Source organism: Diadema antillarum, unplaced genomic scaffold, assembly GCF_040938485.1.
Source record: "Diadema antillarum isolate AM-2024a unplaced genomic scaffold, OU_Dant_1.0 scf00000050, whole genome shotgun sequence".
In the NCBI taxonomy this organism is placed as follows: domain Eukaryota; kingdom Metazoa; phylum Echinodermata; class Echinoidea; order Diadematoida; family Diadematidae; genus Diadema; species Diadema antillarum.
This window is the reverse complement of record NW_027270939.1, coordinates 573,754-596,750: the sequence shown is the minus strand read 5'-3', so window position 1 is coordinate 596,750 and position 22,997 is coordinate 573,754. Positions and strand designations below refer to the sequence as shown.

The 22,997-nt window shown below is 36.6% G+C and overlaps 1 protein-coding gene across 1 annotated transcript; it reads right to left on the bottom strand.

Annotated features, from left to right (window-relative positions):
• Positions 1–8,610: 8,610 nt before the first annotated feature.
• Positions 8,611–17,596, bottom strand: LOC139715547 (uncharacterized). The gene is made up of 5 exons (XM_071627111.1): positions 17,469–17,596; positions 14,441–14,644; positions 12,458–12,691; positions 10,570–10,651; positions 8,611–8,791 (listed from the first exon to the last, which is right to left on the bottom strand). The coding sequence occupies exons 1-5, from the start codon at positions 17,539–17,541 to the stop codon at positions 8,740–8,742; spliced, it is 645 nt and encodes a 214-aa protein (XP_071483212.1). The 5' UTR covers positions 17,542–17,596; the 3' UTR covers positions 8,611–8,739.
• Positions 17,597–22,997: the final 5,401 nt, after the last annotated feature.

The following is a 22,997-nucleotide window of genomic DNA, read 5'->3' as shown; positions in this document are numbered from 1 at the left end:
CCAAGCTCAAAGTTTGTCACACGTTCAAAAATTGTGTGAGAGTTCCAGGGTATGCTCTGCGAGTCTCAAATCGTGTTAAACGAACGATTGACAACTCGCGCCAACATTCACTGAACTTTTTAAATATATTTTACAAGCGTAATAGTTTTATACTCTGTAGATTGCCATGGTGTTTAACTATGTTTCACGGTGAAGACTTGGTATTGTTATGCGCGTTTGACGAGAATGCTGATGATACTCTGTGTCAGATTCCAAGGTTAATGGCTCTCATTTACATTTTTTAAAGTCTACCATTTATATACGCACTTATGATCATTTTCTTCATTGTAGTGGTACATAGTAACCTGATATCTATTTCCCGCGTCAGTGGCAATTGTTGGTAATGGCCTGGTGTTTTGTTTTGTTTTGTTTTTTAATGTATCGGAGTATTTTTGAGGACTACACGACCAGCCATTGATGTATAGAGCATTTTTTGTCGATGACTTGGTATGCATCTGTGAAGAGGACTTGGGGACATAGAGGCCGATCAAATCGCCAGCCGTGGTGAACGGATTTGAAGTCGACTTGTTCGGTAGACCAAGGAGGTTCCCTCGTACCCCCTTGGGTAGACTTGTCTGTGTATCAGCATTGATTATGTTGCGGTTTTGGTCTGGTGGTTTGGCTGAGTGGCCGTCCAGCTGAGGGTAATGGACTGACACTCGTCTTTTTTTTGCGGTGAATTTTGTATCGCTGCAGTTTGATTTTCTACTCTCCAAAGAACGTGCAAGTTTGTGTCATTTACACACACACGCACATTTCATGAACAAAAGCTTAATGTTTTTTTTTTTGCGCTTTGCAACTTTCTAGAACAACAACAACAAAATAAACGCAAAGTTACAACAATGAAATATTCAGAAGATCAGAACACAAACAATTTGATATTGCTACCTTATAGCGATACACACACCGTATACAAGGCCCGTTTCTCAGCCGCTAATGGGCTTTGGTTATATGTACTGCCCACTGTGTTGCTGTCTCAAACTTTCTTGTTTATGATTAACCATTCACCTTGGTTATCTTTAATAACATTTTTGCAGTGCATAATTAGAGATACGTTATCAAACAGTGCTTATCCTGCGGCAGAAAAAGGTTTCAGATACGATTTTCATGCAGGCGAGGACTAACAGAGAATACTCTCACACACACAGGCAAACAATAAATAGTCCACGTGAGGGCGCTATTGCAATATCTATATAGGGCACTAACTGATCTATCTCGGAGCCTTCTGATCTATCCCAGAGCCCTTTATTGCAGTCCCTTACAATCAGTGCATACGATCACACGATGCCCCGCCGGTGTTGCACCTTGAACATTCTCAGTGAAATTTCTCACCAAGTTAAAGTTTGCCTTACTAGACCCAAATAGAGCAATTCAAATGGACAGAATTCCAAATATTTCATGAGAGTCGGGCTTAAAAAGTGTTGATGTGTTGTACCAGCACCTAGTAGTAACAACGTTTAAGGGGGAAGATTTTGTAGTTGCGTAATCATCGATCTCGAACAAAATTGTAGATATTTCAGCTGACGATGAGGAAGTTGTGTATTTCTAACAGGTTGAAAGGGATCTATAGTTTTGGTTGAGACCTAACTTCGGGTTTTCAACATTTTTGGTGAGATAATGAGAAACCTCTTAAGACATCCGAAAGAGCATGTAATTCCAAGAGGAATTCAATGTTTATTCAAGATGAAAATTGGCTTTGAAATGGCTGATATATTCAAAACAGAGTGATCCCAATAAAAGGCGGGACCCACCTTTTATTAGGATCGCTTTGTTTCAAAACCAATTTTCATCAAATAAACTTTGAATTCCTATTCGGGTGCTATGCTTTGTACTATTTCATATTAAAGTGGTTTCTTGCAAAAAGTTAACAGCCCAATCCTCACCTCCACCAATACTGTACTATCACTTTAAGCCATCTGGACAAAAAAAAAACAAACAAACAAGCTCAAGATTCGATAGAAAACAAGCCCTAATGCATAATACAGAATTATTACTGCTACACGGTAGTCCCTATGTGTCTCATTTCCTAAAGGCCATCCCGAGGGCCAAATTCTACGACTCTGCAAGTCCTATATAGTCCCGAAAAACCCTTTATTTCTATGTGACCATGCATGCTACATAAACACGGAGCTACACCATTGTACACATTGTAACTCCAGGGGCCCGTTGCATAAAAGTTACAATTATGTAACTTTGCCATCCAATGGTAACTTCCATGGAATTCTTGATTTTGATTGGCTGTTGAGTATTGTTGCCATGGTAGTTACCATTGGATGGCAAAGTTATCATAATTGTAACATTCCCAGTTATTCTAGTGTCGCTTATAAACAAACAAACACATTGTTTGGGAGCATGTATCCGCATTATGCGGGTATATGCCCTCAAACGTTGTGTTTCTGTTTGTGCGTTTTTAATCGCATTGATATTCCCGTGTGTCGGTCATGCTCACTTCATCTCATCACATGACATGCAGGTAAAAACAAACAAACAAACAAAAAACAAAAAACAAACAACAAAACAACAACAACAAAACAACAACAACAACAACAACAACAACAACACAATACAGCAACAGCAAAAACACACATGTCGCGGCAAATATTATCATAGTATGCCATCCTGCAGTTTTGGATGGCGCATAATGCTGTTTCCAACGCTGTATGTTCATTACTTCATAACTTCTTCACGTAAGTTCCAATTCCGAGTTTCGCCTCCTCATTAAGATTGTTGTTTGTGATATCAGGTCTTTCAATAATATCATACTCATTGTTGTGTTATGTGGTCTATAAAACAAATAGTGAATAGTTTTCATTCGCGTAATGAAACAAGATTTCGCATTCGGTGAGAAATGAGTACGGCACCATATTTTTACTTTGTGCACCATCGCACTTTTGTCTATTCACTATTCAATTACAGTTCACTCATGTCATAAGAAATCTATGGGGGGGGGGGGGGGGGGGGGTAAATAAATGTATGAAATATAACGATTGTAGGGATTTTCACAGACCACACACACGCACACACAGACACACCAAGCGTACGGGGTGAAGGCGAATCCAAGTGACTATATTGCGTGGAGAAAACAAAGGGGGCAATTGCTCATGTTGACTCCTTCGATATGTGTATCACTTTGGTGTACTTCTGCGGCGCCGTGGATAGAGAACACTTTAGCCATCAGTCTCGTCCCCATACCGGTCGGCCTTGATTCCTCGGGGAGGCGGCCTCCGAGCGATGACCAAGTAACGAATCGATATTGGCGCATATAAGAGATTATCTGGGAGGGACACATCAATTTCATCAGAGAGCTGATGTAGAAAGACTCTTTCCTTCTCATTCCCTCTCTCCCCCCCCCCCCAACCTCTCTCAAGCTCTCACAAGCTCTCTTTTCCTATCTATCCAAGCCTCTAAATCTCCTTACCAACAAAGTCTACAAAACTCTACCACACCGTTCGCTGTTAACTTCTGTTATGCATAATATGGGAAAAAGAAATTGCGTGCAGTCCAGATTTTGTTACCCTTCTTATAGCACAGAGCTTTCTTTTGATTTCAAAGCAGGTGTCTTCGGACATTATGATAAGAAACAGTCAATGTGTGACTAACTTAAGTTTTCCATCATCAAATACTGCAAAGATTTGTGCATGTCCGCTTTATGAGTTTGTAAAGTCGAGATGTAACAAGCTTGCGAATTTTCGATCAAAAGAAGAATTGTTATTGAAAATAAAAGGGCAGCTCTTACAACAAATGTTCTCTTAATAATCTTCGTCATGGAAATAGGTCTCGGCGACAGTAAATAAAGAGTTACGTTTACACGCAAACAACCATGTTCAGTGTTGTTTACAATGTTCACAATGCAACAGCCACTAATAAATATAAACTGTGCAGGTCAACTACAAAGTATTAAAGCCAATTCCGACGTTGGGGGCGTAGACTACAATCGTCATGTACATTAATTAAAAACTCGTCTAGGGTTCGGCACGAGTATACGCTGCAATTTCGAAAACCTCAGCGGTTACCCAAATTAAAAACAACAACAACAACAACAACAATAAAACCAAAAAAAACAAAACAAACAAAAGACAAAACAAAACAAACAAAAAAAAGACAAGAAATTTCAAGATTTTGCGTTGAAACTATGCACCAAGTTGTAAGGCTATGACAACGTCAGCTCACTCATTTTACATATTTATAACTGAATTCCAAAATTTCACATAACTTTCCTGATTTTTATGTGATTTTGGTCGAATGTTCATTATTCTTCTTATTAAGCATTTTCATTGGTCCTGAATCTTACTTTAACAATTTTCCCAAAATCAATCCTTCGGACGCAAATAGGTTTCTTCGTCGTTTTCTTTGAATATACCGATGTTAAAGTGTACATAATTATTTATAAATACATTTTGAGCGGGGAGGTTCTAATGTTGTTTGGTTGTCTATGTTCTTCAAAGTCCTATTGCAGCAGCTTATCGGATTATTAGTAACGTTTTGAAATCATGTTATTCAGACACTTAATTGGGGCATCACCAGAAGAGCAGCAAAGATGCGACAGACTCATTCGGCATAAGAAAGTCCACAGTACAGAACGAAGGCTAGCCAATAAAAATTGTTGCTTGAAGCTTTGGTGGTTTTGTGGTGTATCTTATGCCCCAACCAATGAAAGTGCCCTGTATTGTAAGTCTTTTATCGTGAGTTGTTCAGCATCACGAACCTGTTCATCTCGTCCTCAATGATTGCTTTGCATTCCAAAGAAAAGATTGACAAATGATTCATGAATAAGAGGCAATTGCATGCAGTAACATATTTAGGCCTATATTAATACACACTCACAGAGGTAAAGCCATCACACTAATATTGACCGATTCGGGTTCGTTGAGGGCAGCAGACATTTTGTGGCTGGGCGCAGCCATTAGCTCAAATTGCGGTGTCCCAGCCTACCCCCCCCCCCCCCCCACCCTACGGGCAACATGTTTACCGCGCACTTGTAACAAAGGTTCGCCCATGTTTAGCAAGCGCTCGCACACTCAGTACGAGACGCCTATTGGCTTAAGCAACCATGCATCAGTTTTTCATTCCGTGCGCGTGCTAATGTAGGGAGGGGGTGGGGGAGTGCGGGGGGGGGGGGGGGTCGGCTGGGACACCGCAGTAATGGCGCTGCCCATGCCGATAATACACAAAGCACGTCACAGAATCGGTCAATATCCAGCATGAACGTGAATATTGAAGCACTTGTCACGCTCATGAAATCGTTTGAATGCAAACTCGTTTGAAGTACATGTAATAGACTGCACAATGTTTAATGTTATCACTATCGTGAAGCACTATATAAACAGACAATACAAGCTCATTCAAAATGTATGTACATTAATCGAGTGATATATCTTTCTTTATATTATGCTTTTATCAAAACACATGTGATATAACATTGACTCAAACCTAAGTGTATAATCATTGTAATCATAGCGTCATGCTCTATGGAAGTTTGAACGAAAATTAGTTTGGATGGTACAATTTGTTACAATATTCTCTGTTTAAATAGACTATTTTGTCTATTTGAGACAAATCTATAGCAAATTGATTCGATCCGGGTTTTTTTTTTTTTACTTTTTTAATTTGATTTTCTCGCAGAAGAGCAAAATGTATTTCATATTCTTTTTGCCGAGGTGATGAACAAAGTTGGTTATTATTTTTTTTTAAAGAAAACTATCATTGCCACTAATAAAGACGACTACAAAGATTTTGTCGCGGTGATATAGTGTTTTCAAAACACATAGACTGGTGTATAGATAAATTTAACTGCATTCAATTCTGAATCTCGACTTTCACAAAGCTGTGCATCTGATCGTAAAATATTACCAAGCAGTTGCATGTACAGTATACATTTTTGCGCATGTTTATGCTACGGTGAAATCATTGATTACCTTTATTAATGTGCAACACAGCATACGAGCTATTCTCTCTCTGAATTCCATACACCGACAAATACACGACCTCTACATGTGTTAGATTTAGCGTTATAATGACTAGATCGTGTACATGTCGTGATCAAAGATATGCTTACACCAGCACAGCAGAAACACCCTTTCGTTCACATTAGGGTGCTTTAGATTTTCGCGACGCGGACGTTCAGGGGGAAGGAGGAGGACCTGTTCTGCGCATGCGCAAAATTGCTTATCAACAAAATCAATCTCGCGTCGTCTGAGTTTTCATGCTCCGTTCTGGGCCATTTTTACGTACGCTCAAACAACGCAGAGAGCTAGCTCATGATGCAATGACCTTATGGGGGCGCCATTAATTGTTTGTATTATTAAGTTGCGTGTTATCTAATCTAAGGCTACTTTGCAACGCGACGCAGGGAGAGAGGAGAACGGCCAACGCTGCTGTCGTCCAAAACGTCCGCGTCGCAAATCTAAAGCTTCCTTTTAGTCACATGAAACGCTTTAGATAATAAGAACATAAAATATATATCAGCTGCTATCAAAATCATGAAGACTCAAAGCATCGCTCTCTGTCTAAAATGTACATACCTTTCAGCAACGTCTACATAAGATACGGACACAACTAAATATATACTGGAGTTCTGTTTATAGGTAAGTGTTTATCAGTCTAAAAGCTGATATTAAATGAATGAATTTTGTGCGATTTCACAGACGTTTCCTGCAGCTGTCGTTAAAAAACGAACTCTCATGGCCTAGCAAAACGACCATGAGAAACTTTGCAGCCCTAGATCCAAGAATATTCTACAATGCACTTTTAAACTCACGCGAGAAGACTGAGGGAAACAAAATCCAACGAATAATGAATCGCGTTTTTCTTTTCTTTTCCTTTTTTCCCCTGGTTCGCAAAAGACACTGTTACCATGGTTACTTTAAGGAGAAACAAGGAGCGAGGTGAATCCGGTACCTAATTACGTCCTAAAAACGATCCTATACAAGGCACTTTTACTGGCACCACTTGCTTTTTTAAACAAAGTGGAGGGGTTTTTTAAACAAAGCGGAAAGGGTTTGTCATCACTCGGGGCATTAGTTGTATCTGCTGCATGTAAGCTGTAAAAGAATGAAGTATAGAATATCCATACCCATACCTTCCTCGTTAATCTTTCTATCTACGTGTATTTATCTTTTCTTCCCTCATGCAAGAGAGATGCTTAGTGATTGTTAATGTGCGTTCTTGGGTGTACATGCGTGTGTATACTACACTACTGGTTTTTTTTTTTCATCTCTTAAGCAAATAGTCCTGTCTTTCTTTGTGCAATTTATTCTTTTTCCCCCTTTTTATGAGGGAACTGCATACTACAAGCTCTGCTTTTCAGCGGTCCCCTCCATCCCCAACAATTTTGTTTCTCAGTTTACTATAATGATATAGCATTTATTTTTGTCACTGTTAAAGATTTACCTGTGTCTTTATTACATGTTATTATGTTCATCACATTGTTGTACTGATTTCGTGACATAATTTGTATACGCGAACTTTTCACTGTTTCTTTCATTTGTTGGAAACGAAATAAAATAAACTTGAACTTGAATAAGAAATGATATTCCCTATAGTTCGGACTCAAATTTGTCAAGTGCGGTTTGCGACATCAAGGAATTTCATTATATAAAAAAGGGTTGCGTAGTATTTTTCGGTTTGCTCCGGTTTGTAAATGCCTGCAATAAGTAAGTTTTCAATTAAAATATCAATAATACAAGTAAATGCATGATCACGACAACTGCAGGTAAAAGGGTAATTCTACTGCGTGTGATACAGAAAATATAAAATGATAATGAAACACGAAGTCAGATGATTAATAAGCAATATTATTTATATACATGGCCTATAAACATGCCTTCACTTCCATGCTTCTATATACACAACAAACTCAACCTCAAGTGGGAGACGAAATGAGTTAAACTCAACGAAATTTTGAAAGAATCAAAAAGTGGAAGCACGCCTTGTTGGTGTCCTTCTCCCTCCCTTCATGGTCTTTGAACAAGGTAGTGTTTTATTAGCAATGCATAGAAAAAAAAGATAACTCTGTCTCCTCGAACAAAATCTTTCTACAGCCAAGCAAAGTGACGAGGGCGCTATTTTACAGCACCATCGAGGAGAAATGACATGTAAACTTTATAACCATTGTTATCAGTATCATTCTAGTCCCACTGGTTTTTTTCGTCGAACGTTAGTCTCTTGTCAAACTGACGTATAATTACAAAGTATTGTATTCGAAATCATTCCTGCTTTCACTTAGACCGTAAAATTATTCAATGCATCTATACTTTCTCTCTAAAAAATCGAGTGAAAATATTCACTCTTGAAAGAGTGAATACAAAAAAGAGTGAATTTAGAGTGAAATTGGAGTGAATTTTGAGTGAAAATGTTCGATTTGGAGTGATCCCTGAGGTCACTCTAAAACCAGTGAAAAGGAACATTTTCACTCAAAATTCACCCCAATTTTACTCTAAATTCACTTTTTTGTATTCACTCTTTCAAGAGTGAGTATTTTCACTCGATTTTTTTAGAAAGTTCGTTATCTGTTAATAAAAAAATAATGGTGAAATTAATTTCTTTAAGGATGAAATGTAACGTATAGGTTATTGCTAGCGATACTGCTGTACACTGTCAGGGACATTTGAACTACCAATACCCGATTTTGGCACCATCCCACAAAATAGACCTCGCGGCTTCGTGAATCCGTCCAGATGTAGATCCATTTGTCACGCAGATTCAGAAACGCGTCCAAGGGTATTCGTCGTTCTCTCTGCACGCTCGAACAGACCTGCAAAAGGGTACATAGCCGTACAAGTTTAAAGGGATAGTACAGTATTGGTGGAGATGAAAATTGGGCTTTTGAGTTTTTGCAAGATACCAAGAAAACACTTATGAAATAGTACAGAGCATACCATTTTAACAGGAATTCAAAGTTTATTTGATGAAAATCGGGTTTGGAATGGTTGAAACATCCAAAAACAGAGGAAAACAAAGTGATCGTAATAAAATGTGGGTCCCACACTTTTTTAGATTCGCTCTGTTTTGGATATCTCAGCCATTTCAAAACCAATTTTTATCAAATAAACGTTGAATTCCTCATGGATTTACATGCTCTTTCATATTTCATAAGATGTTTCTCATTATCTCACCAAAAAAATGTTAGATACCTGAAATTAGGTCTCAACCAAAACTATACGACCCCTTTAAAGTCTGATAATGATGTTGGTAACTTCATATTTCAACAGCTTATATTCTCAGAATATGTTAGTTCATGACGATCTCAAACTAAAAAGTTAGTTCCGCATCTTCTCATTCTATATTGCAATTCTAAGAGGGTGCATTAGAGGGCTCCCTCTACTAATCGTTACGGCCAATCTTGATGACGGTGTATCGACATTGAGCTTACTTACTTGTTAAAAATGTCCTATAAGTAAATGTGTTAACATTAACATCTAAAGATATCTATTACATGTAATGTCCTATAAGTAAATGTGTTAACATTAACATCTAAAGATATCTATTACATGTAATATCCGTCATGTTCATATCTAAGTTAACCTACTTGTTTCTCTTCAGCTTTGAAATTTGAGAGAGAGGGTTTTTTTTTTCAGCTCAAAGATTCTTCAAGACTGTTTTCGCTTTTGAAAAAAAAAAAACCACACGTGTCTTCTGAATCTGGGGCTATTTTGTTTGCAATAATTCATTATCTTGATCGCAGTATATAGATGTAACTACGTTTCGAGTAGTGGAAGATTCACATTTCGAACCAAGAAATTTATATTCTATTCAGTGGAGTGTCGTACATAAACTCAATATTATTTCCTTGCATCTCGTCTGTTTTCTTGATAAGAAGAGTCCAAGATACACTTACACGGAAACAATGCCTTCTAGACAGATTTTACACTGCAAAAAGTCCGGTGTTAAATAGTGAACACCGAGCTGGTGTTAAATTTTCGGTGCTCATTTATGGTGTTAAATTAACACCTCCGGGTGTCATTTCCAAATATAAAAATGTTTTTTGAAGAGTTTCTTAGTAACTGCACTTCTTGTTGATTTTTAATTTAGACAAGACGATCAAGAATTTTACATTAAAATACTAGATTTTTGAAAAAATGTGAAAATAAATTTACACCACAGTAACACCAGCTGGTGTGGTCTCTTATTGAAGCCGGACGGGTGTTAAACCATTGATATTAACACCAACAAATATCAAATCAACACCATGTGGTGTCATTTTTGAATTAACACCAGTACAGTGTCAAAATAACACCAGGTACAGTGTCAAATTAACACCACGAAGTGTCAGGTGAACACTTTTTAACACCATCACAGTGCATTTTCAACACCTGTGGGTGTGGTCCTTTATTGAAGTTTGATCGGTGTTAGATTTAACACCCGTGGTGTTAAATCTAACACCGATGTTTTTACAGTGTAGATTTAGTCAGACGAGTGGTTAAAACAAGCTCAATATAGGCTTGTCTATATATGAGTTGAAATCAAACAAGTTTGCGTGGATATTTTCAGCATGTCAAAAAAGAGCACCCTCTTTTGTTCAACTTGACCCACCGAACAACAAACGCGAGGATCGCAGAAAAGACGGTGAGGCCAACAAAAACGCCGCCGTAGATGGCAGCATTTCTGAATCCCCCTGTGAATTTAGAAAGAGATTTAGAAACATTTTATTCACAGAACCAAAACAAACAAACAAACACACACACACACACACACAAACAAAAAACGTAATTCTCCTTAATCAAAATGGCGTAATTTTTTAACAAATAGGTTTAGAGCAAAAAAAAGTTTGGCACGGGTATTTTCTACACTTATTGACTATTGATCTTCCTATTCAGTTAAACATGAGTGCGCACACATTAAGGATAAGATGTTTACTTCTCAAGTCTTTGGGGAATCTGTATGGCATCAACTGGTGAAAGTTCATAAGATTACACAGCTGTTGTTCTATTTTCCACTGTTTGACCCCCTATTGTATTAGTTAAAGTACATTTTAGCATGTCTTGCTCATATTTTGCTATGTTTACTCAACTACACTATAACAACTTTCTACATGTACTGTTATGTGTTGGTAATAATGTCTAATAAGAGGATTGAACACTACAATTTTACCTACAGAACCTTAAACAACAGCAGTATTTAAAGATACAACGGTGACAAAATGTTTCACACACATCATCCCCCTCAAAAAAAATGACTCTTGTGACTTTTGAAAAAAAAAGACTATCATGTATTTTTGTCTTTTATGTGTGCTCACTCATGCATGACCAAACAGATCATTCTTATTTTCACGCAGAAAGTAGCAATTAAGTGTAAAAGCATCTCTGTCAAATCACTTTGCTTAAAACGGTATGCCATTTTGATGATAGGGGAGTTATTGTTTGTTGTTTTATCTATGTTACCTGTGAACACATTGCCCTCATAGAGCATAAGCTCCCTTCTGGCAGGATTATGTAATCTGATTTTTATTTTGACATATTTTCTTTCGTTTCATTTGTATTATAACGAAACACGTAAGTGTGTTTTGTTCTACTGTCCTATGTGTTGTTTGAAAACATAAACCTAGACTTCCGAAGGCTTGACTGCATTCCATTTTCCCCTCGAAACGATATTCTCTAGTGAGCAGCTTCAAAATTTATTTTTCTGATTGTTTGATTCATGTAAAGCTGTAAATTAATGTGTCAATTAAAAGTTTACCGTCAGGAATAATTTCAAAGAATTCAACAGCTGGAAGATTTTTTATTTTCATTTTTTTAACGACTTCTGCTCATAGATGGATAAATACACGACCTTCATAAATACATGTAATACATTCGCATGATTATTCATCTTTCTTATTTACTTATCTATAAACCTATTGATTCATAAAGGGACGGAGAGATGATAAAATCTAACCACTAATGGGGGACGAGAAAACTAATGATTTTAAAACTGGCAATCGGGCCACGCTTCACTGGCCTAATTATTGACAATATCAATTAATTGAAATGATCAAAAATTAATTTTCAAGTGAATAGATCTTTTCGATTAAAATCATAAAGCACGTAAGTGTTGTTCCAATCACTAAAATCAAATACGTTTTTTTTTTCCTCAACTGCTACTGAAAGCTGAAAATGTCAGCAGAGCTTGAAATGAATTGAACAAATATTTTTGTTTTGTTTTGAGGAGAAGGATCATGCTTGAAAAAAGTAACTCACAATTTCAGAATTTCTTTTAGCAGTTGTTCAGTTTCTTGAATTATGTTACTCACAGATCTGCCATCGTGCACTTATCATCCTACACGTATGTGTTAGTGTGTGATGGCTTGCGATGTGTGTGTGTGTGTGTGTGTGAGTGTGTGTGTGTGTGTGTGTGATGGTGTATGTGCGTTTGGAGTACGTGTGCGTAAATGTACAGCATTATAACATATTAAAAACAAACAAACTAGCATCACGAATCATACCGGAGACAGGATTCTCCAAGCAATCCAGCACGTGTACTGATGGCGAGACAAATCGCCAGACGCCGCCGTCCACCGCGCCGTCGCAGACGATGCGAGCCTTGTTGGCGGAGTACCGACAGAACATGGTCATCTCTTCCTTGTTGGGGTAGCGATCACGTTTGTCTTTGTAATACGTTAAGTCTTGGTCGAAGTCTTCGTTGATAAAAGTAGGTGGACCGCAGTACTCTACCGCAGCTGATGATGTTTGGGGAGGGGTAAGGTGGTGGAGAAAAATGAAAGTGCCTTGAAAATTAGACTATAAGTTACCTAAAAGTGAAACTATGTAGGCCATCTAAAGAACTATTGAAAGCGGCGACAGCATTTTATCCGCTGTTAACAGTATCGAGTAAAATTGCATCCTTCTTCTATTAAAGCAATTATTTTGAAAAATTAGTTCCATAATATATATGCATTTTTGTTGTTGTGATACAATTGTATGTTTTATTTTCTTTGAACCTGTATCGACAATAAACGTGTAATTGGAAATAAGATTTGAATTTAATTTGAAATTCGCAAAAAAGGTCATTCAAATTCAACGATATATACTATCGTAAAGCACTGTTATGTAAACATAATACACGCTGGCTCGACATCAGCGGTGGTCCAGTTGCCCGGGGCACTAAAATTGGTGTCTTCCACCAACTTTATCTTTTGGTATCTCGATTGGACAGCTAAGATTCACAATTGATTGTTTTGCTTTTATTTCGAGCCATCAACATGTCAGATTTAGAGATTTTAGTCAGGCCCGTATAACGAGCCAGCAGATAAAAGTTCAAAGTTAAGAGTTCAAATTTATTTTCATTTCCATCAAATAAACAGAGAAAATTATATGCAATGTATAAGCAGAATATATTTGTAATTATTGCAAAAATGTAGATTAACAAAAATTTATACATGACTTGTGATAATGATTAATGAAGAAAACATAATAATTATGTACAAATATGATAAGGATGAGAATGTAAATAGAGGGTCCCACTAAAAAGCAAAGCTTGTACGATATGGACCCCTCAGAAAATACATAAGAGAACGAATAATAAATCATGAAACTATAAACAGATATAAAACGTAATCAAATGAACCAATGTCAACTGACATCAAATTAGGAAGGAAAAAAAAAGAAAAAAATAGGGGAAAATGAAACTTCAATACGTACAATCGTGGACACAAGCAAACTGGATTCCATGATGTAAGAGTAATATATGTTGATATATGATAGAAACGCCCTGTATTGTGTACATAATATGTCTCTATAAGATACTTTTATGCATTATAACATTTATAATAATTGTAATTATACAATAAATATACATACATAGGGATTATACATCGTACTTCACATGAAGCCCAGAATCTTTGCTATATTTTTTGTTATGATTGCTTGAAATCATTATGAATGGCTTTGTTTTCTTGTTTCAGTCGAAAAAGGAGACACTCTTTACAGACACCAAAAAAGACTTGGCCGGTATTGGAGGGAGCCGAGGCCTAGCTGCGCGCGCATGCGCAAGCTGAGAATCCTGTTTACTGATACCGAACCGGGCTAGCCAGATAATACATTAAAAAAAAACGGTTAATGAAATGTGATAAAACAGTCTGAAATGTGTCAAATATATATTATTGACCTTCTTCTTTATTCTAAGAACATAATAGCCTAGTGGTAAATATTCACAAGTGAATGACAAGAGACTTCAAACTCAGGTATAACAACAACAACAACGACCACATATTAGTTGCATAATTCTTCTGGTCTAACGTTGATAGATGACGATATGCAACTCTTGTGACTTCACAAAAATGCAATTCTCCTAAAATGTTATAATCAAAGTTTAATCGCCAGTATTTCGATGAAAAAAATTTAGAGTTAAAGATTCTGACGTAAGCAAGAGGTTAAAATGCATATACGTAGTAGGTCCTACCTAATATGCGTGCATGTTTACTACTTACAGGGACACGGGATGCCAATAAATATAGTGTCGTCTGCCCGGTTCATCCATAGTCCGAGTAAATCGCAATAGATGTAGGCATGCATGTCCGAAAACTTGCAGGATATAGTGAGGTTACTTCCCATGGGGTACTCGTCCTCAAAGTCAATTGCATCGGTGTAAGGGATGGATGCCTCTAGCGGCCGATTACAGGAAAACAGCGAAGCTGGAGGGAGAATAATCGATGCGTATTATGTTTCTCACCTGTAAACAAAATGGACGATCACAAATCCTATCACTTTCATTTCATTTTAATTCATTCATTTTATTGTTCATGCACGGTACAAGTAATCATTAATGATCATTTTCAGATATAATATGTACTTATGGTTCATCATAATTCATGGGTGATTTTGCACATGAAAGGTAAGCAAATCATTGTGACAGAGAACCGATACATGATTTTTAAAAAAATCAAGGTACCATACAGGAGGATATAGGAGCTCCTTAATTGGGGCCTCATTGAAAGCACAAAAAATAAATTAAAAAAAACAGTTTTAACCATCTATCGACTTACTTAACTACAATAAAAAAACTATTTCACACCACAAGACATACACGGTCATGTACTTTGTTGTACAATAGGGAGGTGTTCGTTAAACTGAAGGTTTATTATTCCGAAACACACTAAAAATCCATATACCCAGATTTTCGCAATCCAAAATTGAAATCGGCTTCGTTATTTTTATTGTGTCTCTATTCCGAAGATTCGTGATACCGAAGTGAAATAAGGTTCGTTATTCTGAAGGTTTGCTAATCCGAAAAAGATAAAATTCGTTAAACCGAAGGTTCGTTAATCTTGAAATAGGGTTTGTCAATCCGGAAATGAAAGATGTTCGAACCAGCGAACATTATTTCGTATTCGGAATAACGAACCTTATTTCCTTTTTTGATTATCGAACCTTCGGGATAACGAACTTAATTTCACTTTCGGAATGACAAACTTTCGAAATAAAGAATCGTATTTTATTTTCAGATTAACAAGCCTTCGGAATAACAAACCGAAATAACAAAGATGCGAGTATAAATCAACAGCTTTTGATTATATAGCAAAAACAAATGATACCAGCGTTTTAATGGGAAACACTGATTTGATATAAAAGCTGTAGTTGCTTAGGGTGTATTCATCTACACAATACATCTCTGGAGGTTGTACACGCTTCCGTGTACATTCAGAGGGACTGTAGGCCTACATTGTTTCGGCGTAAATTCAAAGTAGTGAAACCAAAAGTGGTATATACGATCGAGTAGTGATGCTGGTAATCGTCGTGTAGATAACCTGAGAAGAGTCGATTTCCGGGGGTTTGCATGTGACTAGTGTACAGTATGCCCCCCCCCCCCCAAAAAAAAAAAAAAAAAAAAAAAAAGATTGCTATTCCCAACCTTTTACTAACATACGGATTTTACGTTATGTTATTAGTAACTCGAATCAAATTAGAATTCATATGTTTAAAGGTCCTATTTACTTTCGGGAATAGTGATTTAAAAATGCTCAAGATATCACTTTTGTTGCATATAATGTAGGTCAGGTGTATCACAAAACATCCTATCATATAAAATTTTTGGGATAAAGACTGAAATATAAGTATATAATACATCACTATTTTTCTCATTAAACCATAACTGTAGACGGTTTAGCCTGGAAACACTTTTATTATAACTATTGTCCACATTTTTTTTTTTTGTATTTAACAATTGATTATTACAAATGAAATTTCCGGAAATTATGAGACATAATATCGTGTCATCGGTACATTCAAATATAACTAAATTACGTTTACCTTACCAGTGGGCTAATAACAATGAAAAAGACTTAGAGCTATTCAGGAGAGAGAAACAAAGTTGCTGTGACTAAATTATGGTGGAATAGGTTGGACTGGAATGCAGCAAATAGCTAAAAGAGTAAAAGTGACAATGGCCTGAAGAAAAAGTGCATACAATAATTAATGCAAATATACGCAAAAGCGTATATCTATTGTATGCACGAAGAGAAAGCGAAGCCAGTTTATCCTTTATTCAGGCGTTACAATTCAACTATAAAATTCTAGATTGTAAGGTTCAGGGGGTGCGGTGAGCGCTGGTTCCTAAATGTACTTGTTGAATGGAATCAGGAAGAGTGACCCAAAATATTAAATGCTAGAAAAAAACCCATATATTGGGTAAGATAACAAGAAATCAACTAATTCCCATAATTTGATATGATAGAAGCATGCTGTTTTAATGGTAGTCTGAATGAAAAAGAGATTTGTATGATTTTTAATTCATTCGAGCTGGGAATTCCATCCGGACTGTGGTGTCGGATTTATAGATCTCTGAGCGAGGAAAAGCTTCGGGTTACTTAAATAAAAATAATTACGACTTGCGATGGCATGTAGGATACGAGTGGACATTGAAATCGGGGATGAAAGTGTCGTGAAAGGAAGTCTGTTGATGTATATCTAAACAGAAATGGCGGATTGAATTGGTATAGGTGTGAAGACCGTGTACGTTCATGGTTTTTGAGCTGTTTGAAACCAAGGAATGATATGACTTAGATCGGCAGAATGTATACAAATTCGAATTCCCTTTTTTGTAAAAGCAATGACAAACCAATTTTAGATTTGTATTTTACAGTTACCTCATAAAATGTTACAGTAATTAACGTCAGGTAAAAAGGTGTGTAACATACTAAGGACTCTCAAGCGATTATTCTGTAGAAGCATAAACGAACCAAATTTTAGATTTGTTACAGTTACCTCATAAAATGTTACAGTAATTAACGTGAGATAAAACAAGAGAGGCATTCAAAATACCAAGGACTTTCTTATTCTAGTCAAGAGGTTTCAACTTCCAAAGAATAACAATCGCTTTCGAAATAGAGGTACTTAATTTTACTTATAGCACGTTCGTTCCTAGTCTCTAAATTCATTTGGAGGTTAAACAGACAAAATACTAATTTTCCTGCCATTTCTTCTTGTCATTAGTTTTGATTTCTCTCAATTTCAACTTACCAGAGACATGAGGTATGTTAGACGCCAGCATGAAAGCCGCCACGAAGACGATAGGTAATTCCATCCGTCCCATTATGCCAGATTTCACACTTTTCTCTGGAACACCTGATTTCGCTAACAGTGACAGGATGGCTTCCGGAAAAAGAACAGAAACAGAGAGAGAGAGAGAGAGAGAGAGAGAGAGAGAGAGAGAGAGAAAGGGGGAGGGGAAATCATATTAGTGACTCAGATCGCGTCAGTGAATCGATAACTAATTATAAATTTGTGAGTCTAAAGCTTCATGCAGTCTGTAAGCATCTCGTTACACAGTCTAAAGAAAATTGTGAACACAAACATGACTAAACGGACTAAAAGAAGACGAACGTTTACTATCGTTCTGCCATTGCGTCATATCTTTATTCAAGCAAGGAGCTGTGTTTTTGAAGCTCCTTTCCTCGAGTGATATACGTGCATGATGACACTCCTGTGATACGGGAAAAGAAATGAAACCTAGAAATATACAGATGAAATAATGAAGACGTTCTAGACGGAGAATGAAAGAGTAAGACATGGCTTCAAAAATACATCCACAACAATGCGAGGCACATTTTGATATATCTCGAGAAGATATTTGTAATGTTTTAAATAATAAATGCAAACACAACTCATAAAAAAAACAAAGTTTGTGACTAGACAACAAACTGCCAAATTTACAGATGACTTCTATCAAGCAAGTATTTGAATTGTCACTTTTACATTATGTGATTGATAATGCGCGTTTCCAGGATTTGAAAATTTGACGCTGAAAAGACCGATACTTGATAAAGGAGGCGGGGGGTTAAAGCAGCAAAGAAAGCCCCTTTGGACTGACTTCGTTCTCGTTTTGCTGTTTCCTTAGTATGATTTGTTTTTCTTTTGTTTTTGGTGATATATCAAGACCATTTTACACTTTCGACAAAAATACCCGAAACGTGCAAACATAACACTAAGGTGAACGTCACAAGCCGATATCAAACAACACTAACGGCATAACTCTTTAGATATCTAGCGTTCATGACTGCTAATCGAAATAACAGCACACATTGGGGAGACTTTCACTTTCTCAACGGATTTCACTCTCTCCAACCGGGGTTAATTTCCCTTTATTCTTTGTTAGAATCACTTTCCTAATGTTTGTTTTAAAATTGACTGCAAGTTCAACGCCCATTGTGTTATCACTATAGACAAGAAGTTGAATATACTTTGTATACACACGGAAACAAATCCTACTTGACACCAGAGGCGAGGAACTACAGAAAAAAAAAATGTAATGATAATCCATTGCTTGTGCTGATACAGGACGCTTAGTCCTATTGCTTGATATGCTAAGTTTGCTGGAGATTCCAAAACCTGGTATATATAGGGAAAAGTTTATGTGGCTTTTGGGTACAGCGACTCTCGTGTCTGCAGTGACCATTATGGGTCGTGAAAAAAGACACGTACATTGCGTGACGTATCACTTTTCCCATTCTTACAGACTCCATAATTATAGCTATTCATTTTCTTAAAGAGAAAGATGTTTATGCACGAAGCTCTGTATAATACAAAGACATAAAATTCGTGACGTCAAGAACTTATCCAACTTACAGCTGACTTAGTATTTCATTTCATTTCATTTCATTTCATTTCATTTATTTATTGTCCATAAAATGGAAAATTTTTGTGATTCAAGTGGCATACAATGTACATGGATACACAATATATAAAACACACATTTCGGAATGAAGTACAGAAAATATCAACACACATCAATAATTCATAATAAAGTAACACAGAGAAACTTAACACTCAGTAACAAAATATACATCCATGACATCCAATATTGCACCTGTTGTTGTTTTTTTTTAAATCTGTCCAGGCATTATATATATATAACAGCAGTTGTAAAATACAATGAAATACAGGGGGGGGGGGAATAAGGCTGATGCAGCACATACAAACAAACACTGACACTCCTATGAATAAAAGAGTTACTACCTGCATAAAACTCCTCTTAAAGAGACTCAACAAATTGAACAACATCCCACAGAGAATGTGGCTGAAAACAGCACACACAAAAATGTGCCACGTGCAGGGCATACAGGAATGTAACAGCTACAGCTAGGCTACAGCACAGACAAAAATGCGAGAGGTAAAGTACATGTACACACACCCGAGAATGTGGCATGGCATTTGCATTTGCACTATTTCCCAGACAGGGGATAATTTGTGCATGAGATTATAATATACTCATCCTTCCTAATAATTTTCTGTCTACAGATACCATCCCATAAATATTGCACACCAGTAATTTTACTTACTTATTTCAATCTCCTTATGGTTTGAGCAAATTTCCCTTTCCTAAAACTGCTATACAAACCCACACATCTCAACACAAATATACTCTCCATATTACGGGGTAAAACGTAAAAGGTAGTGTCAACAAAAAAACAGTACTGTGGCTGAACTGAAAACATTGGTCAGCAAGAGTGACAAAACATGATATCAGAAATTACCTTAACATACTACATAGTCTGACCACATGTTGTAGGATAAAAATAAAAAACCCTACAAAACATATACATCACTGATCCTTCCTTTCAAATACAAACAAAAATTGTTATTGAGAATGAAACAAACAAAAAAATCAACAACCTCTTTTTTCTGCCCCTGAAACACTATGATCTCCCATTCCTCCTTTACACATCATTCTCAAACAAGGGGTAGTTTCCACATAAAACAATATATTGAACTTTCCTAATACATTCTTTATCTGTAGATGTCATCCCATTCATATTGCACTCCAGTAATTTTTCTTGCTTGTTTCAGTGCCCTTGTGATTTGAGCAGTTTCCCTTTCCTAAAACTGCTGTACCAGACCACTCATCCAAACACCAGTATACTTTCCAGTAAAACAAATATAAAATAATGGTATCAACATAGAATGATCTCAATTTCTGTATAAGGATATAAAAAATGCATTCTTTGTACACACTTACTGACCAGTCCGGTGCAGTATTCCTCCCAATTTAAACTTATTATCAGTCACCATACCCAAATACTTATAACTATCATAACATCCTAAGCTATCCACCTATGGTGAATGAGAACACCTCCATAAAAAATATACATCACTGATCCTTCCTTTCATCTATACATGTTAAAAATTCTTATTAAAATGAAACAAAAAAAATTCAAAAACCTACTTGTTCTGCCCCTGGAAGACTGTAATCTTCTCCCACTCCTCATGTGCACATAATTCTCAGACAGGGGGTGGTTTATGTTTGAGACAATATACTCAACTTTCCTAATAATTGATAGATGTCATCCCATTAATATTAAATTTATGCAATTTAGCTGTGTTACTATATAGTTGTCATGCAAATCTAAAAATCTTTAGCTGTTATTCTAAAAAGGTCCGAATATAAGCAAAGAAATAACGTTCAAATTCATGAAATTCTTCCGTCGAGATGTTTTCATTGCAACTGATTGACAAATTGCCCTACATCGACGAAAATAAGCACTGAATTGATCAGTGCTTTAGTAGTAGCCATGATGAAAAATCATGGGCGTACATACTCAAGCACGATTCGAACCCACGACCTCCTGATCACCGGACAGGCGTCATCTCCACTAGACCACCGAGCTTTCGCCCGACAGCAATTGTTGGTTCAAATCCTTATAGCATGCAGCGGGTACTGCTTTTATTATTCAAATTCATGAAATTCTTCCGTCGAGATGTTTTCGTTGCAACTGATTGACAAATTAAGAAATAACGAGTACACTGAAATGATAAATATTATAATGACTTATTCCTATTATATAAATTAAAATCTTTTAAAGACAGCCAGGCGATCAATACAAAAATTTGATAGCAAAGACTTCAGTCTGCAGCAAAGTTAAGACACTATATCACCAGAATTAACATTTTCGGACAAAATGTAAGAACTTCCTCATCAAAATACCAACACCATCCCCGTGTTTCCTTCTATGGTGTTCTAACAAACGCATAACCAGACTTTCAACTTCCATAACTTCACCACGCTTCATATACTCGAGTGCAAACTTAATGTTTGTTTCGCGAAGAATCGTGATGTCCGTGGCATTTCATGCTTTACAATCAATGAGTATTGGAACAATGTTCATTGCATTAATCTTTTCTTCAAGAGGATGGACTTTAGGGTAACAAAGTAGGTTCAAACGAGCTAAAACAATGATATTTACTCTATGAAACAATGATATCTACTCTATGTTACTCAAACTGAGATCCGCTCTTTGTGACCTGCTCGACCTTTTTCTTCTTCTTTTTTTTGCACTCAGGTGGAAACAAGGTAAGACAAAGAAAAACAAAACCGATGCAAAAGCAATCAAGGTCGAATCATCAATGGTTCTGAAAAGTGTTCATGAGAGAAAAAGAATTCTTACTTTATCAAAATATAATGTTTGTGAAAACGTTGACAAAATTTGGTTCGATTAGCATCTTTTTCGGTTTGGTTCTTCGAATGTTATTAAACAATGAAATGATTCCAAACCAATATTCACTATAAATCATCTGTAATTATTACAGTAATATCATTTTTTTTCCTACCCCCTCTTGTTTGTTTGTTTGTTTGTTTTTCTTTTTGGCAAGGTGGGCTTTGATCATGTTGGTGTTTTATGGTTATGATGTTTTGTTTCTCATCTAAGATTTATATTGCTTTGTAATTTGGAGTCATAAGGGGCCTCAGCTTTTTGATCCTAGCTATAGCACAATTTTCGTCAGGGACAAAATGATAAACATGAAAGGAAAGCAATCACAAATAAGAACTGCACATAACAAGCACTTTCTGGGGAGGGCTACCTCATAGGGGGCAACCTGTGAAGGATATAGGGAAGGATAGGGAAGGCAACATCAAACTAGATAAGGAACAGTAGAAGGATAAGAATAGGAAAAAGGGCAATACATAATATTTAGGAGTGGATTGATATACAAGCAAAAATCCAAAAGGGAGAAATACGATGTATATAATATTGTTATATAAACACAAACAAATACAAGTGTGTGCGTGTGTGCGTGTGTGCGTGTGTGTGTGTGTGTGAGGGTGTGTGTGGAAAAGGGCTATGTAATAGTGACTCTGACAAGAGCAAGGAATAAACCAGGACTAAGAGGTGGACACTGGGAAAATGCATAGGGTAAGAAATGACGGAAATTATGGTCACAATTCTCTCCTGGATGTTGAGGCCATGGGGTTGGAGTGTGTGAAGTCATCTCATCCAGAGCTTCTCTATACTAGTTCGGAATGTGTCTAGACGAGTGCCAAAAATATTGCTGATATGATAGGGCATCGAATCTTTGGGCACTAGATTGTCTATATAAAGTCTGTTGTGTGTTGCCCTTTATAGGTACTTTCCCTATGTTTGTAATTCTGACGAAGATTCTGCTGTGTTCTATTGTATATGCAGTTTTCAGCATTTTTGTTTTTGCTACATAATGTTTTTACACACATTATTATAATGTTTTTGTGAAGTAGTACTGTCTAAGTGTTCTAGGACA

What these genes read in the sequence shown, in the direction of transcription:
- LOC139715547 (XM_071627111.1), bottom strand. Translation starts at nt 17,541, where the DNA reads ATGGGACGGATGGAATTACCTATCGTCTTCGTGGCGGCTTTCATGCTG. An exon ending in TAACATACCTCATGTCTCTG is followed by an intron (nt 14,645 to 17,468) that starts GTAAGTTGAAAT and finishes TTCTCCCTCCAG; the next exon opens with CTTCGCTGTTTTCCTGTAAT. An exon ending in TATTGGCATCCCGTGTCCCT is followed by an intron (nt 12,692 to 14,440) that starts GTAAGTAGTAAA and finishes AAACATCATCAG; the next exon opens with CTGCGGTAGAGTACTGCGGT.